The following is a 14,556-nucleotide window of genomic DNA, read 5'->3' as shown; positions in this document are numbered from 1 at the left end:
TTTTATTTCCTCTACTTGATTATTTTTATAAAAAGAAAAATCATGTATTTTTATATATGTATCTTGAATCAGGAGATTTTACATGAAAGTTTTAGCAATTATACTGTTTCAGTTGATTCTCTGGAGTAGTTTTGGTACAAAAGGATGTACTTTAACCTCTTGTATTTTCCTTTTCTATAAATATGACCCCTTTGGTTCCATGCATTGTTGTGCCGCTCAGAACTTCAATGTTAAATAACAGGAAGGAAAGTGACCAATTTATGTTGTCCACAAATTTAATTGGTGGGGGGTGTTTTCCCTCTCTCATCATTTAATTAGCTTGTCTGTTGGCAAATCCAGAATACTAGCTGTGGTGTGAAAAGTCTCCAGTACAAGACTGTTGTCACCTCCCATCATGGGGTCCCACCATCCCACCCTATACTTGCCGTTTTTCAGCCACATTAGACATTTTTTTTTCAGGTCCCTGAAGAGTGGGGAAAATGTGCCATTTATTTCTGACAAGGAATTCTTCCTCCCTTTATTCAGCTGATACAATCCTTTTCAACTTTCAGAAGTCAATAATAAAACCTGCACACTTTGTGGAAAATTCTCTGACCTCCCAAAGTAATGTTAGATCCTCCCCCACATCTCTGTATAGTGGCCATGGTCCGTGTGGTCAGCTCTCATGTTCATCTCCTCTCCTTGACTCTGAACTAGCAGAGCACAGGCATGATTGAACAATGAGGGGTACCGGAATTTATCCTCAGCACATTGTACAATACAGGCTCACAGCAGCAATACAGGATGTTTTTTCATTTGTGAAATCACAGAAATTATTTCTGAACACTCATTTGTGTTATGAATGGTGCTAGGCATGTGAGAAAGGAAGCAGAATAAGATACAACCTTCAGTGTGATCAGGGTTTGGTTGAGAGTAACATGTACAATAAAACCAAGATACTCATAATACTGTGTATTAAGTTTCCTGGTAGAAACAAACATAGGTCCTTCTGGGATGGTCCTTAAAAATATTTTCTTGAGAAGATAATGCTAAGGGTCAAAAAGATGAGTAGGAATAAACCAAAGAGAAGAGTATCCTTTCATAGGAATATTAATTCATATCCCTTTCATAGGGATTAACTTTAATAGTGAAATTGCTGAGTAAATGAGGGAACTTGAAGATTTCAGTCGTAGTCTAGATCCTTCGCTTTTGGGGGACAAATAAGAATGTAAATGAAAGGGTGAGGAAGGAAATTCCTCCTGATCGGTACCTGTGTGATTGGAAATCTCCTTGTCTGGGCAGCGCATGCAGTCTAAGTAGCAGGCAGCCTGTCCCCACTGGAGAGATTGCCTCCATCCAGGGCCACCGCTTTTGCTGCACACAGAGCAGGGAGTCTCGAGAAATCGGAGGAAAGTCTTGTTGAAACCTGCACATGTGATCTAGTCCTGTGTAACCAGAGTGTTTCAGGGACAACCAACAAGTTTTATTTTGAAAAAGGAGCCCATTCATTGACTGGATTGGATGCTCTTCTCTACTGCATGACACTAACTCTACCAAATGTTAGGAGCATTTTTTAAATGGAGCTGATAGGAGGAGGCCTTTAGTAGAAGTCAGTGTCACCTGTGAGCACCTGCCACCTACCTGGTGGGAGAGACCCAAGGATTGAGTGGCTGAAGATTACACTGAGCCAGGTTCTCTGTCTGCTTGGCAGAGAAACTGTGGATTATGTAAAAAACAAAACCTCTGAAATTCTTAAAACTCAACAGAAATGGAAGACATTTCAGTTTTGTTTGTGCGCTTCCTTCTCCCTTTATCCTTTCTCACCTTCAGTTCTTCTGAAAGTCCCCAGGGCTGCCCAACACTGGCCTGAGTGCATGGATCTCATTGGTAAAGTGCAGTAAGCCCCAAATGTCTCTCCTGCCCTCGTTTATTTCCTTGGGATCTTGTCATGCAGCATGAAATTTCTACCATGATAATTTGTCATCTTTGGGTTCAGGCTTTCTTGAGAAGGCAGCTGTTAAAATCCATAGCTGCCACTGGAAATCGTAATGCATGAAAATATCTATTCTTCCTTCCGCTGATTCAAGTCCAAGTGGGCGTATGCCTTGTGCAGGCGTTTTGCTGGTCTAGAAGCCATGCAGGCAGGTCGTTTCTTGGAGGCAGTCTCCCAGTGGAGGGAATGAGATAGTCAACCGAGCTCAGTATGGAGCATACCTCTGGAGTCTCTGGGATAATGGAGCCCTACAGAGAGGTGACTAAGGAGAGAAGTGGCTGTAAGCTTCCATACCAACAAAGGACAGACCTGGGAAGCTGGAAGATGATCCCCAGGAAAAGTAGGATGGAAAGTCCTAGGAATTTTGATTTGTCTCTGGCCCCTCATGGTGCCTTGTCTGGGCACCTTTAAGTGGGGTCATGCCACAACCCCCAGTTTACAGATGTAGAAACTGAGGTTCAGGGACTGCAGGTGGCTTCCCAACAGCTGTTGATCACAACCTGTCATATGTAAGCTAACATGAAGGTAGATTGGCAAGTCTTCTGCTCTGAAATGCCAGTATGCAATGTTTGCTGTTTCGTAATAAGGGTCACTATGGGAAATAGTGAGACCCGAGGCTGCAGCAGCAACTTGGTTACAATTCTGGCTCCTACCTCCATGGCTATCCCTGCCCAGGAGCTCCCCCATGGGTCTTCAGAACCAAGGACTCTATCTCACCTCACCAGGAATAAAGACAGGTGCAGGTCATGAGGACACTAGGGGTCTTGTGTGTAGGATCAACCTATGTTCCCAACTGAGAGGAACACAAAATACATCCCACATGGGATGACTGGGGTGTCATCTGATAACTTCTGACAACTTAGTTCACTCAACTAAACCCACAGCCTTTCTTATTCTTCTTAAAAACAAAACCCTTGCGCAAAGTACAAGCTTTCATCTTCCTCCAAAATATGTACTCGGCTAAGATAATTTTCTCACTAAGCCTTATTTGACCATCACCTGCCCTATTCACCTCAGGACCTGGTCCAGCTGGTTGGAATCTATCCCAATGGCGATAGGCTAGTCATTTCCCTGGAATAAAATGTAGCCAGTGCCACATCCTAACCAATACAAATGGCCTTACTCTGCACAGGGGAAAAATAGACGGCATGATCTTTGTGTCCCTTCATTCCACAGCAGGGAACACCTAACGTGAAAAGTCTTACCTACTAAGATTGTAAAGGAAGACATGTGTGCCTGAAGGTCACCCCACACCCATGTCTACTCATCTGTGTACTAATGGGCTTGGCATGTACTTTCAAAGCTCTGTTCTCATGCTTAGCGTGCAGATATGACTAAGACCCAGACAGTATTCAGTTGAAGAGAGAGACAAACAGGTAGTTTGTCTACCTCATCAGGTGTAAATGGCTTCTCAGTCCTTAGCACTCAAAGTTGAACCTCAAATAGCATTCTGGGCAGCATTAGGCACAGATATCAGTATAGATGAAGCATCCTGGTCTTATTTTCCTGTCCTTTTATATTGTTAGCCCAAGTAACTCCTCTTCTGGGAAGCCTGTCTAGACTTTCACGGCTGAGAGAAGTGCTCAAGGTATGAAGAGGCAGTGTTACTCTGGAAGGATTTGTACATTACATTCAAATTTCACAATCTGGAGTGTGCAAACAATGAAAGCAAGATTATGTGTTTGTAACTCTGCTCCTAAGCCCTCATGCTTCTCAGAAGGGAAAAACTTGATCTTGCCATTTGGGGGTAACCAGGTGGTATTTAAGTTTTGGCAGCTGGGAGAGGGAAATAGCCAACTTTTCAGGGTCTCCTAGTATCAAGGGTGGGGAGATAGTGACAGGACATTCTGTCCTGGCCTTAGAGGAGGTGGGCACCTCACCCCAGTGTCACTGTATGTTGGTTGGGATCCATGCCTGCTGTGTTCAGGCCACGAGCCAAGACTAATTATAAAGAAGTCAAAATCCTTGCTCTCATGAAGCCTACACTTATAAGGGAGAGAAACAGAAATAACTTCACAAATAAATATTGAATTATATCTGTGACACGTGCTAGAAAATAAGCTCTTTTAGCATTGATACAGTTGACCTTTCTTTTTTTAAAATTCCATTCTCCTTGAAAGATGTGAAGAGATGAGAATCGACAGGACTTGATGCATTGGAAGCGTGTGACCTTGGGCATCCCTGGGTCTGTTTCCTCATCTGTCTGTGAGAAAAATTGACCAGAATTGACCTATGAGGACCTTATCCAAATTGCGAGGCCCCTTGATGGCCTGCTTCTCAACTTCTGTGACCCTGCCCCCTCCTTTATTCTCTTTCCCTTACATGCCATTGAGGGTCCCCAGGTCGCCCAGCCTACTCAGGAACCAAGAGTTCCTGAGGGCAAGATGGAGAGCCAAGATGGAATAGGATGGACCTGGGAGAAGACAACCAACCATTTAGGTCTTGAGCTCTAAATTCTAGAGTGGTTTCTCAACTGGGGCTGCAGAGAGAGACACATCACACCACACACACACACACACACACACACACACACACAGAGCAAGACCTAACCTCAGGCAAGGAGAGATAAATTTCTTGTTCTGAATAGCTGGTCTGCATTAAGTGGTTCAATCCATCCAACAACCCCATGAGATAGGTATTGTATGGTTCCTATTTTAAAGATGAGCAACAAATGGGGGCACAGAATGGTTGAGTGACCCTCCAAGCACTCATCACCAATCCCTACAGAGCTGGGATTCAGATTCAGTTCATCTAGGTTTAGAGCCTGAAGCCTTTACTGTCGCTAGTCTCAGCTTTGCCCTGGAATTAGTGGGGGAACTAGCTCTAGAGCACAGGTCTTCTGAGAGGGTAGTGACCAGTGTTCTGCCCCGACACAGAGACGAGGTAAGTCTCCCTAGCAAGCCCGTCGATGAGAACGGGGGTGAGGTAGGAGGATATGCTCTCTGCCCCACATGCACTGCACCACGGAGAAAGCCCCCTATCCTGAGGCAGAAGCACTTCCCTAGACTTCACAGCAAAGGGAAGAGGAGGAGGTCTTCTCAGGGCTGCTCAGTTTCTACTCCATCCTGGAGGGTCTCTTTCTTGATAAACTAACCACTAACATCTCTACCACCCTGTACACTTGATAAAGTTCTTTCATATCTCTCTTAATTGATCCTCAGGAAAACTCTGTGAGATAAGCAGTGTTGGGATTATTTACATCCCACTTTACAGGTGTGGAAACAGAAGTTCAGTATGGGAAAGGGTTTTGCCCAAGCAATTCAACCATGAATCCACTCATGCCAGGCTGCTGTTCCTGTGGACACTTTCCCCTCCCTACTCAGTCTCTGACTTGGAGTCACTGTGCCTCCCTTCTCTGCCCCCACCCTGCATTGTGTGCCTGCCCACCTTCTGTCACCCCACCCCCCAATGACTTTAGGACTGGATTATCCAGGAAGGGAAGGCAAGGCAGGAGAGGAAAAATGGAGGGAGGGGGCAGAAAAGGGAAAGGAAGAGCCCCGGGCAACTTCTGATACCAACTGAAACTGATCAGTGCTTGTAGCCTTTCTGCCTGAACAACTGACCAATTAACCATCTTTTATTCCACATTCATTGTGGTTAAGACAGTTGGGAGTTGAGGATGGAATGCAAAGAGGTGTGAAAAACATCTTTCCTGCCTTCCAGAAACATCAGGGGAGATGAGATGAAAACATTAAATCAAACAAATAATATAAGTTTCTCAGTTGAGTGTTACAAAAAATATGTGCTCCAAAAAAGGTAGGTATAAACTACGAATATACTTTCTAAGCAATAGGCAAAGTCGCAGTGGATCGGCTCTTACCTATTGAATAGGAGTCAAATTGGAGTTTTGATAAAGGCCCCAACCAACCAGTGATTTTGATGGTCAAAAGCAAGTAGTCACTGAATCTCCCTGATTCAGTTGTATACATTCCCCCCTAATGTGCACAAAGGCATCAGATTATACTTTTGTAAAGAGATGTTTATTGACTTTCTCAATATAATATTTAATTTAGAATATTCAAAATAAAATCTGTGATATGAACGTCACTACTTCAGTCATCACTACCATTCTTATTTTCATTAGAGCTTGTGAGAAATTTTCATTCTGATCAGTGCTCAGGAGGAATAGATGGTCCTAAGTGGGGTGTGGTGGGGTGGAGATAGTTCTGTGAGAACCAGATAAGCTGAGTTTGCAATCTGGCATTTATTAATGTATATATGTAACACTCCACGTAGACAGTGAGAAAGCTAAATGAATGTGCAGAATCTCTAGTCATCCATCAATAGCAGTAGGTGAATCCAATATTCATTTCTGTGTTTTATCACAAAGTAAATCAAGGCCTCTGTTGTCCTGGGACGCAGCTTCCTTGAAGAACAAAGCGCAAGTCCTTAGGGAAAGTCAGGCTCCAGTTAAGGTCCCATCTCTGGGCTCAACCTTTAGAATAATGGGTTTCTCTAGTTGAAGAAGTACCTGACGCCTTAATTTCAGGTGCCTCTGCAACAGTTAAACAAACACGTGAGAATCGAATAATGAAGCAAGGCCAGCAAGAGAAACAAAGTATTGATATAAAAGATACATTATGGACAATAATGCTTTACAAACATATAACAGCTAGTTTTAGCATCGTATACCTTTGATTCTTTTTTAAAAACTACAAATTCCATGTATTTAATAGATACAGGGATGGTCAGCTTATCTGTTTTTCATAGGGTGAACTTTAATAGTCGTGTCTTTCAAGGAACTGGCCACATTTATGTATAAACTATATGGAGTAAAGTTGTTTGCCGCATTCCCTTATTATCTTTTTTATTAAATTAAAATTTCCACCTATTGAGACATAACTGTCTTACAGGAGTGCATAAGTTTAAGGTGCACAGCATAATGATTTGACGTACATATATCGTGAAATGATCACCACAGTAAGTTTCATTAACATCCATCAGCTCATGGATACGAAGAAAAAATATTGTTTCCTTCAGGTGATAGCCCTCAGGAGCTACTCTCTTAACAGCTTTCCTGTACACCATACAGAAAGGTTAACTAGAGCCATCATGTTGTACGTGGCATCTCTAGTACTTATGTATCTTATAAATGGAAGTTGGTAGCTTCATCCAATCTACCCTCCTTATCTTTGATTGTTTATACTTATTCTTTAAGTTATGTCAAGATGAGATAGTGGAAGCATTCATCCATCATTCTTTCCATGAAATATCTATTGAGTGCTTATTTCATACCAGGCTAGAGACAAAAATCTGGTTGGCTTGTGTTCTTTTTTTGATTTAAATTTTAGGTACAAAGGATGAGGTTTTTAAATTTACCAGATTCTTAGGCATTATTGGCCAACTATCTTGAGCCATGTAAAGATAATTTTGTGTCCATTGAAACTTGCAAGGTAATCCCAGTAGGAATCACACATGTTAGTTACATCGGCCTTCCTCAACTTCTGCAGAGTCCAGTCACCTCTCCCAGTAGAACCCATCCAGTTTCATGATCGGAAGAGGTCCTTGTGAAGCATTATGCCTGGTTTTTTTTTTGTTTTTTTTTAACATTTCCTGTCTCCCAAATGCAGTGCAAATGGTGAACTTCTGACGACCTACAGTGTTTGTTCCAGTACTTTTAGCCCTTTTCTCACCGAGTCACTCCTTCAGTGTTGGGGGAACCAACAGAGTGACCTTCTAATCTCAGTTGACTGAAGGGCAAACAAATTGTCACAGAGGAGAGAAGCCCCAGCCTGTGGATGGCTGGATGGAACTTCAGGGAGTATCTGCCCTTCCCAGGTGCGCCAGAGGCCCCATTCCTCTCAGGGCTGAGTCCCCTGTCTGTACACACCTACAGGACGGCCACACAGACTCCCACAAGTAAAACGGAAACCGTCTCTATCCTCCTCTTCCCTGAGAAAGCCTACCCAAGGGGAGGAGCTTCTTACTAAATGTGTGACTCCTAGAAATAAGCTTTCTTATAGGGCCGTGTTTGAGATGAAAAAATGGTAACTGTTCTTTGTGTGCTTCAGGAGAGATTCCAGATCTTTCTATAAATGTAACACCTTGTTATTTTAAAATTTCAAATGACATGCATATATGTCCCCTGCAGATAGACATACACACGTACACCAGGCATGTACACAAATGTCATTTGTTAAATTTCAGAAGTTCAAATGGTTCACAATTTGTATCCAAGAACTCTAATCAACTGCACATCTAACTCCTTAAGCATTTGCTGGGTGACTGGGAGGCATCGTTCAGAGTTTACGAAAGGAATAAAATGAGAGGCTACAGTTCAAGACATTCATAGGTATAAAGAAAACATAGGAACCAAACTGGATGGTTCCATGACAAAGTGTTAAGTTAGGTCGTAGGAACCGTGATGCCAGCCTGTGGTGACTGATACAGAGCAGAGGGGAGAGTGGGCTGTGGACTGGGTCGGGGAGGCTCCATGGAGGGGCTCAGGATTGAACTAGAACTTGAAGGGGGAAGAACAGAATCGGGGGAGTGGTGGGCGGGGAAGAGCACACATAGAGTTATTATTAGAATGTAAAGGGAGCCCATCTTTTTTTTTTTTTTTTGCGGTACGCGGGCCTCTCACTGTTGTGGCCTCTCCCGTTGCAGAGCACAGGCTCCGGACGCGCAGGCTCAGCAGCCATGGCTCACGGGCCCAGCCGCTCCGCGGCATGTGGGATCTTCCCGGACCGGGGCACGAACCCGTGTCCCCTGCATCGGCAGGCGGACTCTCAACCACTGCGCCACCAGGGAAGCCCAGGGAGCCCATCTTGATGGCAGCAGGACCCCTGGAAGGTGAGGGGGCTGTGGGAGTCCTTCACATCTGGCAGAAATGCTTTCCATCAGGGGTTCTCACCGTGGCTACACAGGAGAATCCGCGGGAGTGGTTTGAATGCCACACTCCGGGCGAATTATTTTAGAATAAATGAGATGACCTAGGCATCAGGATTTTTTAAAACACCACAGTAATTTCATTATACAAGCAGTGGCTGAGAACCACTGCCAGGAGAGCTTCTGTAAGCTCTGGTGGAGAAGAGCATCACTGAAGAGCCATGACTTTTCAGTGTGTGCTCTCATGACGGTGCACACACTTCCCCTTCCTTCCGGTGGACTTGAAATGAAATTTAAAACATTGCTGAGGTTCAAAAGACTGCCAAGAATCATGTCATGCTAACTGCATTGACTCTAGATGACCTTTATGGTTGGGTCATTACAAAGCCACAGGCTTAGCCATCCAGAGCTGAAGGACACTTAAAGGTCACAGATGGCTCCAAATACATTCATGTCCAATATGACAAATTATTCCTTGAATAGAACACATTCATATATGTGTGTGTATGTGTGTGTGTGTGCATATATATATATGATATCTATCTATATCAGTTTTAAAAACTCACAATAAACACAATTAATGCAGCTAGGTAACTGTCTGACCTGTGTTTCTTTGCAAGGTTTGAAGGAGAGGTTCTGCAGGACTTTGATAACAGCAAGTTTCATGTTCATGATACCAAGTCTCATACCAATGCAGTTTCGGGGTCCAGTTCCAAAAGGCATGTATGTGTAAGGATTTCTGCTCTCCTTGTTCTCCTTACTGAACCTGGTTCCACAACAGTAAATGAAACAAATTAATGAAACAGAAAACCCACAAGAGCTCAAAGTCTGAGGCTTAACTTAAACACTCAACTAGTAGCATTAGGGATGCCTGTGTGAGCTAGTCATTGAATCCTGCTGTGGTGATTTTGCTATGAGAAAGGTAAACTCCAGATCCTTCCCATTCCCCGGACCCTATAGGAGCTTTCAGTCCTGTTGAGGAGATGAGATGAATGCTGTTTAAAAACAAATTTATCTCTAAACACTAAATTTACATTCAGGCAGTGAGATGTTCATGCTCTGAACTGATTGAAGGAAACGTGGGTTCCTGCCTCCACGCACACTTATGTCGGTCATGTGCTCATGGGGGAAGGCAGCAGGAGAATCAGCTCCCAGGATTTAAATTGTCATTTCCCCCTTGTATTCCCTTCCTTCCCGTCCCCTTGTGTCTGTCTATCTGTCTGTCTGTCTCCCCCACAGCACAGAATGCTTAGGTCACATTTCCATAACTATATGACGCTACTATAGAATAACCACTGATTTCCTTGTCTATCTGTTCCACTAGCCTATAAATTCCTTGATGGTTAGACCTCTGTTTTATTCAACTTTGACTCCTCAGTATTTGAATATATTAAGGAAAAATATGGAATTGTGGAAAGTGATAATAGCATTGCGCTTATGTATATTTTAAAGAGTCCCTACTTTGCAAAACATTTTGGAGTATTTACAGGCACTGTGACTTCAAATAATATGGGTGGATGGAGGAGGGTAGCAGTAGCATGTGGATGGAGCAGAGACATGGGATGGTTGTTGGGCAGGGAATGGGCACATATAGATACATTAAAAGTCTTCCACAGGCTAGTGCCTATAGAATATACTTGTGCATACGTCAAAAATTCTCCACGATAGGCTTTTTTGTAAACATTTGGATTTCTCGCTGCCTGGCCGAGTCCCTGACACGCAGGTGAGCACTAACTCTCTGCTTGACGACTGAATGAATCAAAAACGGACTGGGAGATTAGGATTGACATAAATACACTACCATGTGTAAAATAGACAGCTAGTGGCAACCTGCGGTACAGCACGGGGAGCTCAGCTCTGTGCTCTGTGATGACCTAGATGGGAGGGATGGGGGGGAGGGAGGTCCAAGAGGGAGGGGATATAGGTATACATACAGCTGATTCACTTTGCTGTACAGCAGAAACTAACACAACATTGTAAAGCAACTATACTCCAATAAAAAATAAATAAAGTGAACCAAAATGAACAACAGCAAAAAAGAAATAACGGTGAGTGGTCTCTGGTCTTAGGCTCGTGAAGCTGCAGGAGAGGGAGCTACTGAGCTTCAGGGAAACACAGAGGTTCCCTGGGCCAGAAAACAGAGGACTTGGTCCACTCCAACTTCCTGTTTCAAGAAGTGCTATGTGTAGAGGTGATGCTGGCACTCAGGACACTAGGGCGAACAAGATAAAGTCCTTGCCATCAGGGAGCTTATAGTCAGGGGCTCATAAAAGTCTAGATCCCAGCTAGTGCCCTAAAATATTCATCTCAAATTTTGCTCACTGTACAATAAGTGGGAAAGCATCCACTCTTTCCAGAGTCCAATCTGTACCGAAGCCAGACCTTGACTCTGAATTCCCAAAGAGGATGCTCAACCCCTCCAAGGAGGAAGTCTCAGACATCTAGAGAGCAGAGGACTTCTCTTTGGAAGGTCACCAAGTACTGAGGTAGAACGGACTGGCCCAGGTGTGCAGCCACAGACAGAACCAGGGCACCTGTGTGCACCTCGGTCCTCAGTGAGGCTGCCTGAACCACCAGGGATGAGACCTCTAGGTCCCCAGCCTGCACTCTCACAATAATGCTAGAGGAAATGTAGCCAGTGTTTAAAGAAATGGAAATGTGAGAACATTAGTGATGAATTCAAAGAGCTAAGGAGAAGGGACAGAAAAACTTAAAGGAAATAAAAGGCCTATACACCTCAAATAAGATAGTGAAAAAAAAATAAGATAGTGGTTACGTAAATTATGGCATATGCATATAATCACTTATATAATTATATATAGAGAGAGATAGCTAGATAGATAGATACACACACAAATTCACATAGAATGTTGTTTATAGTTTACTGTGAAATCAAGTAAGCAGTTCAAAACCAAATTAAATATACTACCATTCTAGTTTAAAAAATCTATATATGCCTAGACAAATGTCCATGCGGACATACATCACATTATCAATGAGGCTTATCTTAAGGTATTAGGAATGTAGACAGCTATAATTCTTTTTTCTAGTCCACAGTTTTGTAAAATTTGATTCACACAATGATCACTCTTATATTAAGAAAAAACATCAAACAATAAAAAGAGGCACAAATAAATGATGGTACAATCGCTCATTTGTCTCCTACAGTAAGAGGCGTCTAATATGCTGGAACCACTCTGGATCAGAGAGGGTTCCCTTCCCTGGGTTCTCCTACCTTTCAGGACGGAACTCCTCAGGCTCTGGCCAGTGTTCCGGATCTCTGTGAATAGTGAAGAGTGGCACCATCACCACTGTCCCTTTGGGAATCAACACCCCATGGACTTCCACATCTTTCTTACAGACTCTCTCAAGTCTAGCAGTAAGTGGGAATAATCTGAGAGATTCATTCAATACCATGTCAAGATATTCCATCTGTTCCAGGGACTCATAGGTGGGAGGTGCCTGGAAGAAAGAAATAGATTTTGATAAATTGAGATTGGGATCAAACTTCAACCCAGTCTAAATAGTCCTATTGAAATGGTAGGAGCTCCAGAGAATAATTCCAACTGGTAAAGGACCTTAACATTTATAGATGTTATAATATCTATCATGTCCTTTGACCTGCTCAGTGGCCCACTGAGATGTGTGGCGTGGTTATGACTCTACGAGAACATTGGGACAATCCCCTAAACAGGGCCTGAAATCCCGCACGTTATCATCTAGTGTGTTTTCTTTCTCACGAGAACAAACATGACCAATAGACTATGACCCTTAGTCTCAAGTGAAATGTGCAAAGTCACTGTTTCCTTTCAAAAGAGAGGCCACACATCTGTACCAAGGGAAGAAATGTGTAAGTGCAAATCCTCTACTCAACATAAAATTTTTACCTGAGAAATCTTGTTTACTCATTCTTTTGACTATACCTATAAAATCTGAAAATACTTTATGATGTTAAAACTCTATAAATAATTTGGGGAGAAACGAGTTCCTTTCTAAACCAAATACAAAAACAAAGAGCAAGATTGGGTGCTACAAGGAACACAATTTCAGATCCAGGGAAAGTTACAAGAGGATGAGAACCCTACCCTCAGCCACAGCCTCTGTTGCTGGAACAGTCTCCTAGAGTCCCTTCGGGGGCGACTGTTAAGGTCTGAAGGTCTAAACAAGCCACTGCAGCCCCAGAGGCCAGCTCTCCTCACACCACAAAGAATTCCACTCTTGGCAGAGATCTGAGACCAGTGGGGGTGACACGTGGCTGTCACGTGGGGTTATATTTAAGGGGCAACATTGTAGAGGGTAAGAGTTGGCTCAGGAGACAGACACCCTGGCACATAGGTTGGCGTTTTCACCACTAGGTACACGACTAGTATGTGAAAGTACTTCATCTCTCTGTCGCTCAGGTTTCTGAAACGTCACATGGAGATAATTAGAGTTGACACTTCATAGGCTTGTGTGGCAGACACACTCACTGCTCACCCAGTATCCACGTAGTCCCTGTATTTCCCAGCCCACTTGAAGTTAAGGAAACCAGCTTTGCCAATGGGCTGTGAACTGAGGCGATATGTCAGTTCGGGGACAAATCATTTGAAAAGCCAGTGAGCAACGCTGGAGTCCCTTATTCCCCAGACAACAGGAAGTCCTCATGTTCCAGATAAGGCAGCTACAGGAAGGTGGAGCCTCTTCGCCTGTACCCCCGAGTAACGCTGTGGAGCAGAGCTGCCCTCTCCCATCCTCCACTAACAATCCATGTTGGTCATGTAGATGTGGGTTAGAAGTAAACCTCTGCTATGAAAGCTCTGAGATTTGAGGGCTCATCTGCTGCTGAGGCATAACTTAGCCTCTCCTGACTTATACAGAATTTTATGAAGAGTAAATTCGTTTATAAATAGCATCTAGAACAGACACATATAGTAAAAAAGCAAATGTTGGCCAATAGTGCTCTTGTCATTGTATTATTATAAAAGAGGGAGAAGACAATGCTTTAGCAATTCTCTCTTGCCTGGTGACCATCTTATTACAATGAAAAGAATTGCAATATGTGGTTTACCAGAGAAGACAGATCATCTCTAATTTAGTTAGGCACTACAATCTATCCTTACCTTATATTTGAAGGACCCAGGACCCTGAAAGGTGATAAAATTTGTCCAAAACCACAGCCAGGACTCAAACTCACGTCCTCTGTTTCCTACTTTAAGCCCTTTGTTGTTACAAGGCCCCTCCTAGTCTGCAGTGTACCCAGGGCGGCAGACTGAATTAATGGTCCCAGTTCTCCAGCCCTTCCTGGGTCCATGCCCTTTGCCACCTACCTTTGTGGTTCCCTCCCATTCTGACTCTGGGGTTGGCCAGGTGGTTTGCTTTAAACCAGTGGAAATCTGGCTAAGTGTGATGCTAGGAGAGTTTTGAAAATCACCCATATGATTGGACTTTTGGTTCTTGCCATCTACCATTGCCTTGAGAAGTAGACACGTGGAGACTGAGAGGCAGGAGGAGCAAGTGTGGAGTTGAGTCAGCCTAGCCAGCTTGGACAAGGCCAGCCTAGATCAGCCAAGAGCCAGAACCAAGCAAGTCCAGCCAATGTCAGCAGATAACTATGTGGGCACTAGAGCGATAGATGCTTACTGTTAGATGCCACTGAGGTTTTGTGATTTTTTTTTTTTGCGGTACGCGGGCCTCTCCCATTGCGGAGCACAGGCTCCAGACGCGCAGACTCAGCGGCCGTGGCTCACGGGCCCAGCCGCTCCGCGGTATGTGGGATC

The 14,556-nt window shown here is 43.7% G+C and overlaps 1 protein-coding gene across 1 annotated transcript in view; it reads right to left on the bottom strand.

The window, feature by feature from the left end:
* Positions 1–6,371: 6,371 nt before the first annotated feature.
* LOC309973314 (cytochrome P450 3A29-like) overlaps positions 6,372–14,556 on the bottom strand; it is a gene marked incomplete at both ends in the record, with an annotated part of 29,563 nt that continues 21,378 nt past the window's right edge. The window contains 3 exons of the mRNA XM_082857491.1: positions 6,372–6,467; positions 9,404–9,566; positions 12,036–12,262. Coding sequence (XP_082713617.1) covers positions 6,372–6,467; positions 9,404–9,566; positions 12,036–12,262 — 486 coding nt within the window. The remainder of the gene's footprint in view (positions 6,468–9,403; positions 9,567–12,035; positions 12,263–14,556) is intronic.

Source organism: Leucopleurus acutus, assembly GCF_964270905.1.
Source record: "Leucopleurus acutus genome assembly, chromosome: 16".
In the NCBI taxonomy this organism is placed as follows: domain Eukaryota; kingdom Metazoa; phylum Chordata; class Mammalia; order Artiodactyla; family Delphinidae; genus Leucopleurus; species Leucopleurus acutus.
Note: the sequence above shows the minus strand (reverse complement) of the source record. Positions and strands in the feature narration are given on the sequence as shown.